Here is an 18,387-nt window from a genome sequence, read left to right as displayed (position 1 = left end):
AAGTTTGTCCATGGCCTGAAGCCTGGATGGTTAAACCCACTTCTTTCAAAGGGAAACTAGTGACGTTTTGCAAAGAAGCTCTCAGTGTTCCTCAGAAGTTTGTTTGTAGCTTTGGAAGGGAAATTACTAATACTTTGTTTTATATTTAAAATGATTTCATATTAAAAAATGGAGCTGGAAAATGGTATCAAATGGGAGGGAACTGAAATTAAAGCCTGTTGTTTGCACAGGTATTCAAAAAAATAAAAGTAAAGATGCCGTTGCATTGGGAAAATACCGTGCCATGGAAAAATAACACCAAATAATAGGGCGAAATGTGTTTGTGAAGAAAAAACAGGCAGAACAGCATAGTAACATGAAAGGCTGATGCTACACTTTATGTGTATTAGTCTACCAATCCATTTAGTATTTTAAATACTGTAGAGGAGGGCCAAGATCCACAGTAACGCTTCAGACAGTAGCTCTTAGTATACATCCGTATTCTAGTTTTCCATGACACCTTTTTTTCCTAGTATCTGTTCAAGTGAATCACCTTTACAGTCCAGCCCTCCTCTAGAAAATAAAACTGACACAGAAGTTGTGGAAATCCACGCTGAGACAGGAGATTGATTTCTTCCTGGTAAAGTCTAGTCCTTAGGTTGTGCTGTAGCTTTGCGGACTAAAATAGGTAGGTCATATGTGTGAGAGGTCACCGAAGCTGCTGTTGCTAAATTTGCGTGCCCGTAGCGAGTGGGAATGTCAGATGGTGATTACCCAAGCAGTGCATCGTCACGCCTCGTGGCTTGGGAATCTCCTTCTCAGCTCTACCTCACGAGCATAGGAGCAAGAGAGGAGCCATGCTGCAACTTGTAGTAACAATGCATAAAAAAGGTGGTACTTCACTTTGTTAAAAATGTGGAATTGGCAATTATAGTTTCTGCGTAGAAAAGCTGTGGGGAAAACTGAGGCTTTTTAAAACAGGCTAAATAAGTGGTGGGAACACTCCTTCCCTGAAGGCTGAGTGGTGCATCTCAAAAGCTGGATGTTGGATTTAGCTGGCTTGCCACTCAGCTGGGTTTGTTAATACTCAGTTGAATATATCATACGTCTGAAAGGGCTGTTTGGTCTTCCAGATCCTTTCCATCTAATGTGGTACTAATTAAGAAGTGTGACATGTTCATAGACTCATGAACAAAAAAGTAACACGCTCTTGTGTCGCTTCATATTTAGATGTTTCCAAAGGTACATGCAGTTTTGGGGCAATACTGTAGGCTAGATCTTTTGTGGCAGTGTAAATGAAGACTTTACATGTTAATCTGACTATTAACACATGCCCACACTGGCAAAGTTTTGTAGTTGTTTGTGTTTTTTTTACCTTTTCATACTCCTTTAGCCTCATGCCATACTCCCTTAAACAGCAAAGAACTAGAATATTCTGTTCAAGTTTTAAAAAAAAAAAAAAAAAAAAAAAAAAAGGAAAAAAAAGTACTCAGTTTTGGTGAGTACCCAGGCCTTTTGAACCTTAAAAGGTAACTACATTTGACTGAGCTCTATTCTGTCCTCTTCCACTTGGTAAACAAACCTCTGCACCCTGCAAAACATACTGACAACTGCCAGCCAAAAATCTGACCCTATTTATCCTCCAGATTGCAGTCAGAATTTCCTTTGCTTTGTCCACTATAAGGTAGCTGCTTGATGGATTGAGCTGATTTCACAGTAAATTGAGTCTGTGGCTTGTGTCAGCTTAGAAGAATGCAGTACTTTAGCATTTAGGAATTGGGGGTGGTGAAGAGTGCTGAAGCTTAACACTGCTCTGTGTTGAAATATTGTAAAACTTCTCATTACTAAAAGATTATTGTTTTGTTTCCTCTTCAGTGCAAAACAGCTGGTTCGTGGAGAACCTAATGTCTCATACATCTGCTCTCGGTACTACAGGGCACCAGAGTTGATCTTTGGAGCCACCGATTATACCTCCAGTATAGGTAAGTATGTGTATTTTGTTGAAATCTATACCAGCTGCACCTGTTTTTATTCTGTAGGTAAGTGTAAAGGCTTGCAAGAGGCAGAATTTTGTTGTCATTGGGCAGATACCACTTATTTACAAAGGACACACATAGGTGGCTGCTGTGATGTCTATACCTTTTGAGATTTCAGTGTCAATTATACTAGAAAAGGGTGGTGGTTCTGTTTGTTTTTTTAGTATACGGGGTGTAATCTGATTGAATAATCAGATTCAAATAAAATATTTTCCAATTCTCCAGGTAATTTTTCTATTTAGTATAAAAGCAGGTATGAAATCTCAAACAAAAACCTCACTTTGATGATGAGTTAAAATAACTATAAAGAAAAATTGTAGAAGTATCAACTGTAGCACTGCTTCTGGTATGCTGTGTTTTAGACACAGAATAATTCTGTTGCTTGTTTGCTTGGCTTTTAGTGAAGTGTTTTTAATGGCAGAGAAAACGTGGTGTGATGTTCAGCTTTAAACTTGCTTGAAAGGTTTAATGTACTGTGTACAGCAGCATTTCGGATTCCGTTTATTCTGTTAACATTTTCTTCCCCATAGTCATTAATTTTGAACATGAAGACAACTTCTTAATACCTGGCCCATAGCTGCGTCACGGCAACATTGGGGAAACCAAAAAGGTTTTGGCAAAGGGAAATAGCTGGAATAGCCAGGTTTTCACACAGCAGTCATAGAAGGTTTCTCAAAGTGAGCAGCATTGGGTTGGCTTGTTGTGGGTAGCATCTTCAATTTTTTAGTCAAGGTACTTCCTGGGGCCTTTTTGAAGGCTGTGCTGAAAAGAGTGGGATTTGGCTCAAGTTCCCTGTAAAAGTTCAAACTGGTTAAACTCATTGGCTGGCTAGCTCATTTCACATCTTCACTTCTTTGAAAATAGAAGTATTTCCAAAGACTGACTTGCTCTTGTTATTATTTTTTCCCATTAGTTCTTCTCCAATATTGTATTATAGCAACACTCATGTATCTCCCCTGGTATAAAAAAGGGGCAGGACCAGAAGTAGACCGGGTAAAATAATGGCACAGTAAAGATAAAGCAGCAGAACTTCTCTGGTGGTTGGGCAAGCCAAAAATGTCAGCCCCAGCCCTGCCCTTCCTGCCCTTGGACACAGCTGGCTCCTGCAGTTTGCTCTTCAATGTGCTGACTCAGCTTCTGTTGACGGGAGGCTTCATTTTGGCTAGATGAACTTTCTGCTGGGTTAGGGAGTTGAATCAACATCACTGCGTAGACCGATAAGCACCAGAGCCCAGGTAAAAGCGAAGTGGCAGGAGCTCCTGAGTGAGAGGAAGGCAGCTGATCCCAGCTGACATCTTGTTGCCAGCTGAGAGCTCATAGATTGACCCAGCTGTGTTATCAGACTGCACGGAGCCAACTTGTTTCAGAGGATAACTGCATAAAACAAATATTTTAGGTGTCACCAGAAGAGACTGCTTTGTAGATATGTCTGTGAAATGTCTCCTGCGCCAACTGTATAGTGACTTTAGTCTTGCAACTTTTTTGCAGAAACTTTAAAAGTTGTTTCAATTTTTGTGTTCTTACCTGCCAGTCTCTACAACAATTTTAATAAAAATATCGTGATAAAGTGAGGAGTCCATCTCCCACATGCCAAAAGCATCATGATTTTAAACCGTTGTGGTTCAGACTTCTCTCATGCCCCCAGAAAACTGTCACCCCAAGCCTCTTCTAAATAAGACGAAACTTTCACAGAACAGCTTGAAAATGAAGCTCAGCAAATACTTTTCCTTCCTTCCCTTTCCTCCTTCAGCTTCCTTTTCAACAGAATCTTTGCATCTGGGCGCTGAGAAGTAACACGATGCTTTTACAAACTTACTTTGCAGTTTCCCAGCACTCTGCAATGTGTTGGGAATCCTAAGGTTTGAGGTACGTTACTCAGCTTTTTCCAGTGGCAATAAATGCCATTTTCATCCTTGGCTCTTGCTCGATAGGCAGCAGCCGTCCTTAGTGAGCACTCTCCTTGCTTCGCCGACGTAGGATTAGTCACCCAAGCGGAACCGGCATTCTTTGTGCACCACGCAACAAGCACAGGAAGGTTTCTTTTTGAGAGAGAGGAAAGAACGTTTCATTATCAGTAATTCATCCGTAATTCAAAGCATAGGAAACCCTGAAATGCTTCCTTATTGTGATACTGGATTTTTTAGGTTGTCCACAAGGCATCCAGCTGTTGTCATGAGGTTTTTGTTACTTAATACCCTTATGGCAGGGTTTATGGTTGTAACCTGCTGCAATGTAGGGATCAGTAGTAGTATTTCTGAGCAAGAAGTACTTAAATTTACGTTTTCACATGTCAAACTACACAAACAAGTAGTGACGCTGGTGGCCCAAGACTGGCAGCAGAGCCAGAATGCATCGTGACTGTTTCATGCCGTTCAGAAGCGTGACCAAGAGTTGCATTATCCTGCCTGGTTCATCCAGGTTGTACATTAACACATGAATTTGTTGTTGTGACATGGCTAGGTCTTAGATGTAGCAGAAACTGAATGTGGCTCTAGGATTGTGTCTTTTCATCCTAGGAGTTGCAACAGAGCTGTAAACTGGCTCTGATTTCTGAGATCTTAATTATTTCATGAAAGCCCATGATTTAAAGGGGCCTTCTGAATTATAATTTTAAAATAAAGTAAATCAAAGGTAGTGTTTTCACCTTTCTCTGAATGTGTTCCTAGTTTTGTTCACTCGGCTATTTTGTAGGAGTTTCCCTTTTCTGCAAACCAAGCCCTTCAGCCGTCCCTTGACAGTTTTGGCTGAAGTTTTCCTCCTTGCAGGTCTGCGTGTGTGATGCCATTCCCACAGCGCATTGCCCACATGCTGCTGGCTGCGCTCGAGCACTTGTCGCCTGGGTGCTGCTGCCGGCTGAAAAACCGTGGGATTGCTGCCCACATTCCCCTCCAATGTCCTGGGACAAACATAGACTGGCGCTGGAGCAGGGACGGACGTAGATATCTGTTACTACACGATTCTGGCTTTATAAAAAGAAGCACTGCTGCTTTTACCCACAGAACACGCATTTTTGCTAGGTGAGGTGATGGGACAAGGGAGCGCTCATCAGGTCGTGGTGGTGCTTCTGGAGAGCGAGGAGCTGCTGGTCTCCAGCGTGTTTTCTCCGACACGGCGCTGGCAGGAATCGAGAGCATTCCAGCGGCAACATTTATAGCCCCTGGCAGGGAAAGATTGATCTGTATGGCTGTATCGCTGGCTGCTGCTGGGCTGTCCAAAAATAAGCGCCATGAAGTTATTCATTCACTTTCCTAGCAAGCACTGGGGCTGAGGAAGGAAGGCAGTAGTTCATCAGAGCAGAATTCCCTCCGGAGCCACGTGCAGCGGGGCCATCTCACAGTTCCTTGGGAAGAGCCATCGTGAGGTGTGTCCCAAACCTGTCTCTAGCCAGCGAAAGGGATCTGCCTCTCTGTCTCAGGTGATGACTCCCAGCGCTGAAAATAAGCATGGGTGTTAATTTACCGAACTATTCTTTCATCTCTGATTCAGTTTCATCTCTTCGGTGCAGAAAACGAGAGACACCGGTGTTGAATTTGTTCGTGATGACTTTCTAAGCATTTCATGTTTCAGCCATACCCTGCATCAGCGAGTCTGATGATGTGTGCTGGCTCGGTGTCCAAAACTTGCACTGACATGGCATGCATGCCCGTAATCCTCAATTTTGCTCTTGTTCTGACATTCCAAAAAGTGTTCCAATTAAGTAGCGATGAAAAGTACTTTGTGCTTTGGCATTTGACTACTAGAAGCTGCTGATTTTACAGCCTCCTAGGGCTACTTTTCTGACTTCATTCCCTGTTAGTTTCTACAGATGGTTGGTTTCCAGAGAAACAACCTTGAGTCACCTCTGAGATGAAGGAAATCCATCAAGATGGATTAAAGGATAGTGGGGTAGAGATGACTAGATGAGGAGAAAAGTGTAGGAAGATGAATGTGTCCCACAGAGTTTCAGATGGAGGAGAGTTCTTAGTTTGAGCCTGCTGTCATTCATTATGAACTTTTTCTTAAATAAATAAAAAAAAAGTTTGGGGAGCTAGGGCATGATGCAATGAATGCTGCTCATGCAGTGAAGATGGGAGCTAACTTTTCAGCTCGGGAAGGCAGAGTTTGAGATCACAACTTTGAAATTTGTGTACATGGTAGGCTATTGCAGCCAGCCTTGGCTAGAAATGGTCACTGTCCACTTGCAGAACTCAAGCTAGTATTTTGCAGGTTGTCATGTTGGATGCTTTGTTTTGACCTAAAAAGAAATACAGGTTCTTTTACCTGCTCTAGTGCTGGAATGGCATTAAAGAGCAAGGGGAGTATCCAGATCGTATTATTAGATAAGTTTATGATCACCTCATAACTGAAGATCAATGAAGTGATAGAAATGTATATTTAATAAAAACTGTGTAGTACAAGAGGTTATGTGAGTTTTTGAGTGCTTAAATTACCCCAGGTTGTTCAGATAAAGGTATTTGTCCATTTCTTTTGGTTTAACGCAACAGCACACAGCCATTCACTCACTCCCCCACCTCTTTGGGATAAGGGGGAGAGAAAGGTAAAAATCCTAGGTTCAGACAAAGACAGTTTATTATTTTCCCTTCCTTTTCTGTCCAGTTAATAACACAAAGAATAAACAAAGCAAGTGATTCACGATGCGGTTGCTCACCACCTGACAGACCCCGAGTAGCAGCCTTCCCCCCCCCCTGCCCCCATCCTACTCATTTTATTGAGGAGCCTGCCGCCATATGGCATGGAAAATATCCCTTTGGCCATTTGGGGTCAGCTCTCCTGGTTCTGTGCCCTCCCAGCTCCTGCTGCACCCCCAACCCTCACTGTCAGCATGAGGAGCTGCAAAGTCCTTGATTCAGGACAAGGATTGCTCTGCAACAACTAGAGCATGGGTGTGTTACCAGCTTTATTCTCATCCTAAATCCTAAACACAGCACTGTACCAACTAGTAGGGAGAATATTAACTGAAATATTTTCCAGCTGAAACCAGGACCGTGTTTTTAGTCTACAGAAGACATAAGCTGCTTCTGTTACTTGTGAAAGCTAATTGCATTTACTGCCTGTATTGTTTAGACTGCATTCTACTAAAGGTATAAAGAAAGTAGCTTTGCTCACTTCCTTCTACATAAAATCGATAGATTTCGGTGTTTTTTTCTTAAACTTTCACATTACCCCAAACTAGTTTGGCGCAAGAGAAACGTGTTAAATTTCATTCTTGTTTTTCTCTTAACATCCTCGTTTATTAACCGAGTCAAAGCATTTGAATGATAGTCATGTTCTGTCTTAATTAGATTGTGTATGTTATTTTTAATATACATCTCTTCCCATGGGAGCCAGCACTTACACTGCAAATGTACTCGGAAAGATTAAACTCTAACACTTAGCTTTGACTGTACTGAGGCAGAACATGGTCTGTTAAGAAGCTATCAAAAACTATTCTGACCTGCCTTATCCCTTCTCTAAAATTATATATCTTCAAGTACAGAATTCAGTACAGTTTTATTTTTCTATATGTAGAACATAGTACATTTTAAAATACAGCATTTAGTACATTTTATTTGCTTTTTAGCACATCTTTATAGAACTTAGTGCATTTTTAGTACATTTTCTACTTCGGGATCGCAGAAAATGTTACCATTCAAATGTGGAAGATAAAATCCAAAAGGACAGATTCAAAAGAATAATAATTAAAAATATAATAAATCATTGTGGAATGAAATTTCAATCCTCTTAAAGTCAGTGGCAAAAATTGCATTAAATTTCAGCAGAGTCAAAATTTACCATTTTCTTCCTCGTTGTACATTATTCAGCAGAGTTGTATAAACACCTATGTAGATTGTATTTTGTTACCATCCCTGCTTTCAAGCTGCTGAAGTTGGCTTCAGATCTCTGGCTTTAATTGAGAATACTTTGAAGATTTGCTCATTTCCTTGAAGAGGGAACGCTGCCCAAGTCCGAATTTGGAAGAGCGTGAAATGACACTCCTGGAAAAAAGTTGCGTATTTCAGAGCATCTGTGGTGTGTGTTGATTAATTTAAAGTATTAAAGCAAATCAAGGAAAAGTAAACCAGCTTTTAACAAGGCATATTAAATCACCTGATTTGATGAACTTCACAAGGAGCAACTGCGTAGGTTTCCAGTGGATTTGCTGTGTTTGATGGATTCCCCCGGCACAAATGCCGCAAGCATTCCTTAGACTTCCCCAGCTATTCCCTTTGTGACCTACATCCTTTTTATTCTCTTTCCCACTGCAGTGCCCTCAGCTTTCTCCTGCAGCCAGCCTTGTTCTGGTTGCACCTCCTTTGGCTTGTCTGCGGCTGCAGTTTGTGTGCTGGGTGAGCCAGGCAGGGGCTGAGCTCTCCTTGCAGCTCTCCCTCTGGTTTTTACAAAACTTCTGAAATAGATTCAAGACCTCTGCCTTTCAGACTGGTCTGAAATTGGCTGGGGGAGGAGGGAGAAGGGAGCCCGGGAAGGGATAAAACAGCACAAAACCAATTTCACAGAGAAGCCAGCCAGGTTATTTAGAAACAGTTTTACAAAGCCACAGTCCAATTTGGGGAAAAAAAAAAAGAAGCTAACTTAGTTTCCAGATTTTAAAAGGAACTGAGTTCTGAGTGCTGACTTACTCAAATAACAGCCTTGGTTTTGTGCATGTTCTGTCCTTTCCTTCCCATATATTGTTGCTTTCTCAGTCCAGAATAAGTGTTGGCACAGTCAATAATGATTATAGCTTTGAGCTACCACTTGCTTTATGTATTCACACGGAAAGGACTCTGCTTTCTCAAACCCCCTTAAGGTGCTTTTACATGGCCTGTGAAGTTACAGTGCCCAGCTTAATACATTTAATCTGTTTCTTCGCTGCTTCTGAAGAAGTCTGTTATCTGTTGAACTGTTGTGTAAGTTCCTAGAAACCCCGCCACATATTTGACAGGCTCTTGGTATGTGACATAAAAAGGGATTTTTCTCATCATCCTTTGGTTGTACGTATTGGCTGGAGTTAGCAGCAGCTGCTGAGCAGTCAGATGCAATTAATTATTCTTTATGTGATGCCTTTGCCCAAAAGAGGTCTTGGCACCTTGGTGTCCATCAGCTTCTACTAAATATTGCTAAAAGCTCACAAAGCGTGCGGTTTGTTTGCTTGTTGAAATTTGACGTAAACTTGTGATTAGTTCCAATTGCCGTTTGCATTGTAAGTCATTACTTTTTAGGGTAAGCACCGGTGCAAGGTTTATACTAAGGCATTATGTGACAGTCCACCAATTTGACTTGGAGAGGCATTATGTTGGAAGCTGCAGTAATTTTTTTGTCTACCGTGTGTTATGATTGAACTGCATGTTCAAGAAGAGGAAAAATAGTTCTGCATTATCCCCCTCTCTCTTTTTAATATGGGCATGGGAAGGAAAAGTCTGTTCTCACTTCCCAGTTATTGTCATCAATCTTGAATTCCTGATGTTTTTATTGTTGTATCTGTCTCTAGTGGTTATGACAAATAGTCGACTGTTAAGAGGACTATCAGGTGTCAGTTATAGCTAAAGAGTTGTGTGCTGCATGTATCCTGCTTCCAGTGGTGTTATTTAAATACACGTGGGGAGTAAGGATCTTCAGCATGGAATATCTCCAGCTGGAAAACATCTCAGAAGGTAAATTCATAGAATCACAGACTGGTTTGGGTTGGAAGGGACCTTAAAGCCCATCCAGTTCCAACCCCCTGCCATGGCAGGGACACCTCCCACCAGACCAGGTTGCCCAAAGCCCCATCCAGCCTGGCCTTGAGCACTTCTAGGGATGGGGCAATTCTCTGGGTTTTGAGTTGTGGTGGTGGTACTGCTGGTTGCTGGAGGAAGATTCTCTTATAAGAGTAGGCGAGAGCTCAAAGAAGCATGGGAGGAATTCTCACAAATATCTTCTGTCAAGTGTTCAATGAAGCTGCTTAGTTAAGTTTTTGTTTAGAAAGACTGTTTTGGAGGGAAAAAAAAGTTAAATTCTGCAGTGCATATAGCTGCATTCTTAAGTTACTTTTGTGGTATTGAATTCTCTTACTTCTATTTACAAATACACCTGTAATAGATGATGAAGATTGTCTTACACTGAGGAGAAGCTGCTAGTGACTAGATGTGGGTTTTTGGTTTACGTATGAAAATGAATTTATGGCATTTTCTACAATGCTGTTGACCTGTGTCTTGCAGCACCATTGTTCAGCCAAGTTTGCAAATGGATTTGGGATAAAGATTAGGTCTTGATGCGACTCTGAGGCTGTCTAAATTATTACGTACTACATACTGCTAGTAATATTTGCAGTACTGGCTTGTCTGCTAATGTATATATGCTTTCGGTATGTGGATGAAAAATTAATCTATTCAACATTCAGAAACAGCAAAAACATCAGCTGTTGTTGCAGATGATAACTAGAGGTAGTTTGTGATCATTGTGATTTAAGAACAACACAGGGCTTGGGGAAGTTCCTAATTTTCCCGTGGCAAATATACTGTTCTTTTCCCTATGTGTATAAGTTTTAATGTCAAGATATGCGGTGTTCAACATTATTTTCTGTTTCACATTGTCTCATTGTTTGACTTCCAGAATACCTGCCCCCCTATTGCTTTGTGCCACATATCTTTTGTTTCCTAGATGTACATTTAGGAGAGGAATGTTCTTGGTTTTTTGCTATGTTTATGCAGTATGAAACCGGGCAAGCGATAAATCTAGTAGCTTAAAATTTCTGTGGTTTTATATATAAATATATACATCTATAAATGTCTCAATACATACCGTTTACTGATGCCTTCCCTTGTCCTCTGCTTTTTTCCTCCTTTTCAGATGTGTGGTCAGCAGGCTGTGTATTGGCTGAACTGTTACTAGGACAACCAATCTTTCCAGGTGACAGTGGTGTGGATCAGTTGGTGGAAATAATCAAGGTATGGAATTTGAAGTGTTTTGTTGTGTTTTGTCTTTTTTTTTTTCCCCAACTCCCTTGGAATCAGTATGAAAATGTTCATTGTTACAAGCTTGGCAACATATATTTTCAGTCACCATTGTATAATGAGTTGTGTGTAAACCATGACTGAAAACACTTCTAGTGTTTTTGAGAACTTGATGATCTTTATTTGTCCCTCTTGCAATCCTGTGTAATGATGCATTGTCTTTTAATTACATAGGGGTTTGTCCTGTTAAAGGATTGCACTTTCAGTATGCTTGGAAATGGTGCTTACAGACTGAGCCAATATTTATGCATGTGTGATTCTCATTCTTTAAGAATCTGGCTCTTTTTTCTTTGTTGCACGCAGTTAGTACTTGGCTTTGCAAGCAGTGTTATTAAATTTCTTTGTGCCAGATTCTTCACATATGTAGCCATCTTCTATTCCTCCTTCCTACCAGTTCGCTGAGGTAAGGGGTGAAAACGTGCACTCCTTTTTGCAGCTGGAGAATTGGGACCTAATTAAATGTAGGGAAAACACCTTCCATCTGAAAAGTCTCATTTTTGAAGTGAAAAAGACCTAATATTTCAAAATATGTAACATTTATGTATCGCTGAAGTTCAAACACATCTTGATTGATTTCATTTGGTAAGCTGTGAATATTCTGTGATTCTCAAATTAGAGGCATGAAGAAAATAATTCATAGCTTAAAAGATTGGTGCCTGACTTCCCAGCATCTATCCAATTCAGCTTCGGTACCTTTGAAATGCTCTTTTCTCTTCCCTGGTGTAACCCTCCTCATTCAACACCTGCAGTGCATCTGTACCGTGCGCTTAGTAAAAATGGGAGCATTACAAAGGATAAGATGAATGCGTGTGCTTTTTGGCTTTATTTCATCACCAGACGGGGACTGTACTAAGAGGACTCCTTTCTTGGTTTTGCCACGTACAGCTACCTTGATACCTACATGTTTGTGTCAACTTCCTCCTTGTATCAATTATTCACTAGAAGAACTGTGAAATCTGTGTGTTGCTGGTGTCTTTGTCCCTGTCTTAACACAACATCTGCTGCCAGCCAGCTCCAAGTTGTCATCCTGCGGCATGGAGAATGTGAGCTGCTGAGGCCCAGTGTTTCTGTGGCCTGCTCTCTGCTCTCAGTCAGCTGTGTCCTGACCTTTCTAGGCTCTTGTCATGTCTCCTCCAGCATTTGACTGTGTAAACCGAGTTAATACTGTAGTGGTTTTATGTCTGTAGTGCTGGAAGTCATCCAGTCGATTCCTTTCCTCCAGAGGCTTCCTGCACCTCCTTCTCCTAAGACTTCCTCGGTTTCTTATTATTGTCGTTCTGCCTAGTGTATCTCAAGCTCAGTAAGATCACGTTGGGTCAGTTTACATGGGAAACATCCGTGGAAAAATTAAGTTGCTGTCACAAGCAGTACTGATGATGACACAAGAGAGAATTTTCTCCTCTTGAGGAGCAGCTTGGAGCAGAGCAGTGCTTTCCATTGCACAGCTTTTGTGAGAAGTAAATCGCTCCCTCTAAACACTTCAGAGTGCTCGAGTTCCTGAGGAATTTGTACAATAAACTGTGCTGCTTGCCATCAGAAGTTTGCAAAAAGTTCTGTTTGGTTTAATTAATTCATGTCTGCATTCCCAAGAAACTACATCTAATGAGTTTTCTGTGAAAACTACTGTTTATATCACGGTGGAAGTCCTGGAAGTCCTTCATGGCTTGGTTAGAAATCTGAGAGTAGAGAGGCCTTATCAGCACAACCGTAGTGCTCTGGCATTGCTTTGACTTAAACAATATCCAAGTACAATAATTAGGAAATAGATGTCCTCTCATTATTGAGGATGTTTGCCAAGCAGAGATTGTGGTTTGTTTGAAGTTTACTAGAAGCAGCTTTCATTAGCTGGACGTTTTCAGTTCCGCGATATTGGAGGAAAACATCTGTAAACTAATAATTTCATAGCATGTACGTGCTCTGATTGCGATGATTCTGCTTCATTTACACTTGGGTGAAGTTGTATTGAAGCAAAGGAATGCTTGAATAAAATTGCTGTCGGTCTGTGTACTGCCTACAGTTTCTTTAAACACTGCTACCATAAATTGTAGTAATTTTTATTGACCAATTCATAGAGTATCCCGAGTTGGAAGGGACCCACAAAGACTGAGTCCAATTCATAGCTGAATATATAGTACTGGCAGACTAGTGTCATGCTGCATGATGCCAGAGGAGTATCTGGTGTAAAGGCTTGATCTTCAGTAAATCATAGCTTGATGTGATGATTTTCACCTTGGATAAAGAACAGATTACTGGATTTCTTTAAATGTGGAAAGGGTGTTTCTGAATGATCATCACAGTCCTATGTTTTTTTTTGGGGGGGAGGCCTCCTCTCCTCTTAGACACGTACGCCCTCTGCACACAGAAATTAATATAGGAATAACTCAATTTTATAGGAAGCCCAGCCTCTTCAATTAAAAGGTTACTGTTCAGAGAATATGTTTTAGGAAAGTCTGAGAGAACAAACGCAGTAAATCTTGAAGTCGAAGTTATAAAAAAGGGTGTTCACTGCATCCTTAAATAAAATACAATGGAAAATGTAAATTAGAATGGGTGGATGCCATGAATAATTTTCTGCCCATATATTTGTTACAGAGAAAACACAGATTCTCAAGGCAACAATAGGAGGGAATATGAATGTAAACTGCCTAAGGGAACTGTTTTTCAATGCCCCTGTACCACATCTCGTGTTGTGAATTTTTGTATCAGCTATTCATAAAAGCACTGGCAAAAGGCTGAGGTGAGAATACAGAGAGAATTGTACTTGGGGGTAGCGCAGCCAACAAAATGGGAAACATGAGGTTATTTAGGATTTCATTTAGAATAGGGTTCATTTAATTTTTATTTTTTTTTATGGATGGCATCCACCACTTCCATTTGATAACATATTATTTAAAGCTTACATTGTAAGACAGACTCGTTGTAATGCTGTAGGAGAAGCAGAGCTATGGGATCCACCAGTTGTAGGGGGTCTCTCCTGGGACCCCACCTGGAGCCCTGCGCTCAGCTGCAGGGCCCCCAACACACGAAGGACATGGGGCTGTTGGAGCAAGTCCAGGGGAGGGCCACCGGGGTGATCTGAGGGCTGGAGCACCTCTCCGATGAAGACAGATGGGGTTGTTTGGCCTGGAGAAGACAAGGCTCCAAGGAGGCCAGTACCAGGGTACTTCCAGTACCTTAACGGGACCTACAGTAAAGCTGGGAGGGACTCTTTATGGGTCAATGTAGTGATAGGACAAGCAGTAATGGCTTGAAATGGAGGATATTTGGAAAAAAAAATCTTTATTCTGAGGGTAATGAGGCACTGGAACAGGTCACCCAGAGAAGCTGTGGATGCCCCATCCCTGGGGGTGCTCAAGGCCAGGCTGGATGGGGCTTTGGGCAACCTGATCTGGTGGGAGGTGTCCCTGCCCATGGCAGGAAGATTGGAACTGGGTGATCTTTGTTGTCCTTTCCAACCCAAACCATTCAGTGATGCTAGAACAGCCATGAACTTTCTACAGAGTTGCAGGTTGGGAGCAGTGCTTCTCGTTATCCTGTGACTCTCTTGGAGCTTCACTTTCAAATGGCTTCCTTGGTATGTATGTCTGACATTGAGGGGCAGAGAAAATGGAGTATTTTCAGTTCCCCAAAAGGGCTAGAGTAAAAATAGTTATCCACACGTTTGGAAATGCATCTGACTTCGATCCATTAAATTGACTTGAATCCCCTGGAAGAGGTCAGCTTGGAAACTTTTCTGCTGGTTCCTATCAGCTCAGAATGACGAAGGGCAGCAATCAGTCTTGCAGCATGCTTCAGGCCAAGATGAATTTCTCACTTGCTTACTCAACTGCGATTATTCAGAGTTCGTTTCGCAATGCATCAGTTGGATGCTACATCTGGATATGAAGCTCCTGCATGAGACTGGAGAATGACTTGGAAATGCCACCACGTTAAACAAGTCCTCCTGTCTCACGTGGCACCGATGACATCCCCTCAGTCCTTATTTTTAGCTTCTTTCTCTCTTGTTCATATTTCTTTAGTCTTCAGTCTTTCCATAGTAATACTTCTTTCTTTCCTTCCTTGTTTCTGTAGTAGTTCTTCAGTCTTTCCAGATGTTCTTAGTCTGGCTGGCAGAAGGAGATATTTGACCACTTACCCCTGACAAAAGGATATTTGATAGGGGGAAATACTGTCTCGGAGCTGCGCCTGAAGAAATAATTAATCTCAGCACATTCTTCTTGAGTACTTTCACCATTACAGGAGAGAAATTACATGATGTGCTTTTTCCAAGGTTTTATCTTGGATGGTGACTCTTCCTTAGTATTTTTAGCTCTTGCTGGCTACTCTAAATGTTAGGTTATCCCACCGCTAAGAATATCTCAAGTGGGTAACCCGATCTTTCTGTTGTAATTCACGCCCCTACTGGCTTTCGAGTGACATCTCCTTCAGAAATGCGCTAGTTCCTGAAGCAGGCACAGCAGCACTTCAGGCTTCATCAGTGGTCAGGTAAAGAAATTACGTCAGAGCAAACGCCACGCCTGAGAGAGCAGCGGTCCCTTCACTGCTGGAGAGGTGAAACTGCTCCTTCCAGCAGCCCAGGATGGCTGCAGTTGCCGCATCTACCACGCAACCAGGATATTGCTCAATGCAACTCAAAAGAAGAGGTCTCAGCCTGCACGAGGGGATTTTTGGAGATGCTGTCGGTGAGGTCTGCTACCTAATTCCCTGACATTGTGCTCACAGCAAGGAATGCAACTGTGGTGCCTGCTATGCAAGCTCGGATGGGGGAATTCCTGGTCCTCCCCACACCCACCCGCAGCCCTGCAGAGTGTTGAAACCATCAGAGGAAAACCATCCGGGGTAACCCCCTCAACTGACCCATCTTCTACCACGGCTCCCTCAGAATGTGATTATTCTGTGGTTCCCTTGCAAAAGGGAATTTCTGAAACATCGTGGTTTTCTAAGATAAATATTTACATGCATACTTACCTTCTGGAAGGGTCTGTTTAGTTCCTTCCCCCCTACTCCCCTCAAAAAATGGGGGGGAAAAAATCTTTGTCGTAAGAAAGAAACAGTAATACTCATCTGAGCAGCCCTGGCGCACTGGGAGGACAACATCTGCTAATCTCCTTTTCGTTGTCTTTCCCAGAAATACTTTTTCCCTGTCTGTGCTGCAATCTTGAGTGTGAGATGCATTGACTAGCTGGCGATTGATTGGGTGTTTTGGTTTGGGGTTGTTTTCTCAGTTCCTCTGGACTACGTAATTACTCCTTGCACCGAAGAATACTAAAACCATCTTCCCATAGCTAGGAAGAAGGCTAGGGGAAAAAATGTATTAAAAGACAAGCTCAATAGTATCAGGAATCCTAGCCATGTGTAACTTTTTGGTCTCTGACAGTTTTACTGAGCCGAACGCTAAGTATAGACTGCAATTATAATATATGGCTCACACTCAAATGTCAAGGTACTATTTTGGGCTCAGTTTTTGAAATAAAATAAATTCACTCGCAGTAGTTAATGGGAAGAGTGGAGCTGTCTCTTCCAGGAGAGCAAGCAGTCGGAGAGGAGGCTTCTTGTTATCAAACGTGGTCCTGCGCTGAGCGAATGTGTGGCACTGGGACCGTCCGTCAGCGCGATGCTGCCGTGGGCTTTCATCTTTTCCTCTCCCATCAAGGAAGTCTTCTGGCATTTTCCACCCCGCAGCACATCACAACTTGGCTGTTCCTGTGCCTAGTGCTGCTATTCCACACTTGCAGTGCTCGCTGGCAGGCGGTATGAAAAGTTGATGAACAATTATACTCATGTCAGCAGTGACAATGGGCTTCTTCCTATTCCTGTTGTGTGGCTGTTCTTGAGTTTGTGAATAGAAGAAATCTCTATATTTAGTTGGCTTTCCTTTTTCTTTGACAAGAGCATGCTTTTGAAAGACTGCGTGTATAAAACGTGCGAGTTTATTTTTTCCCGTAGACCTCTTGAAGAATTATTTCTCTGACCTGTGTTTGCTGCTTGAGATTCCAGCCCCGTGAATTTAAGGAACAATTTGGCATACCCCTAACGACTTTCTGAAGAGGTGCAGACATGTTCACAGAAGTATTAATTATGCCATCTGGTAAACCACACACCCCAGATTTTCTGGAGGACATTTGCTTGTAAGATTGCAGAGTTTTCACAAGGAGGGCACCGTACCACTGTAACTGTGGCTTTCTGAATTAAATAACCATCTTCTTCCCTCTCGAGTTCACTTCAGTCCTCACCAGCCAGAGTCTCCTCCTACCTATGCATTTAACTGATTTTAATATTTTTGGCAAATGTTTAGCAGTAACAATGTCAGAAAAGGCTTTTATTTCGCTGGGGTTTGTGCAAAATGTATGTTTTCCTCCTCTTCATGTGTTGCAGCAGTGTGGTTTTGGTCTCAAATAACCCTGCACATTTTTGTGCAGTGAAGCCAGGTGTGGACAGCCTCTATCTTCAGTACCGGGGTGTAACTAAGGCATCCTTTGGAGCTGAATATTATTCATCCTTCTGTGCACATTCAGTTGCAAGTGCATAAAATGAAGATCATTCTGCTATTTATCATCAAATTCAGGACTTAACTTCAGATACAGAATTTTCTTGATGGTGTTTGTTAGAGATGTGGTTATAGATTTTCTTCTTTATTTGCTTAAGGTACATACCTTAAGCTATATAGCTTAACATATACGCCATTCTGCTATCTTCATGAACCCTATTGTTGGAAGAAAAAGTATTTAGGGTTCTTCATCTATTACACGTGAATGTCAAGGAATAACTTTCCAGCAAATACTTGTAAAAGCTCCGGTGTTCAATTTCTGACCTAAGAGAATTAAAGCAGCATCTCTGTCTTGTCAACAAGTGTATTCCTTGGTTACTCTTATTGGATAGTTTCTTTTTCTGTGTGTTTTTATTTAAGAGATGGTGGTAGCTATTGGGGATGAAGAGTAACAGCAATTGGCTGCCGGCCTGTTGCCTTCACTTGCAAGATCTCTTCTTACAAGTCTTGCGTAGTCCCCGTTCATTCATTCAAATTCTAGGTACAGTCAAAAAAAACCATCATTTTCTTTGAAAATACCACCTTTTCATGAGACTGTCCCCAAGAAGCAGAAGTAGAATAGCATGTGCAAATCTGCATAGACCTGAATAATTAAGTATTGGTCTCAATATTTCTTAAAAGCTCTTTGATGTAGGCAAGACGTGAAGAGAGGGTGCAAAGAAGCTGGAGCCAGGCTCTTCTCACTGGTGCCCAGTGCCAGGATGAGAGGCAGTGGGCACGAACTGGACCCGTGAAATTCAGTCTGAACGCAAGAAAATAGTTTTATCGTGAGGGTGTGGACAAATAGTGGAGCAACCAGAGAGGCTGTGGTGTCTGCATCCTTGGAGATCTTCAAAAGCTGCCAGGACACAGC

The 18,387-nt window shown here is 41.9% G+C and overlaps 1 protein-coding gene across 2 annotated transcripts in view; it reads left to right on the top strand.

The window, feature by feature from the left end:
* GSK3B (glycogen synthase kinase 3 beta) overlaps positions 1 to 18,387 on the top strand; it is a 131,579-nt gene that overhangs the window by 84,468 nt on the left and 28,724 nt on the right. For both annotated transcript variants that reach the window (XM_068698127.1, XM_068698137.1), the window contains exons 6-7: positions 1,855 to 1,961; positions 10,824 to 10,921. In XM_068698127.1, the coding sequence (XP_068554228.1) occupies positions 1,855 to 1,961; positions 10,824 to 10,921 (205 nt within the window). The remainder of the gene's footprint in view (positions 1 to 1,854; positions 1,962 to 10,823; positions 10,922 to 18,387) is intronic.

Source organism: Anas acuta, chromosome 1, assembly GCF_963932015.1.
Source record: "Anas acuta chromosome 1, bAnaAcu1.1, whole genome shotgun sequence".
Lineage (NCBI taxonomy): Eukaryota > Metazoa > Chordata > Aves > Anseriformes > Anatidae > Anas > Anas acuta.
This window is presented reverse-complemented; position numbering and strand designations above follow the sequence as displayed.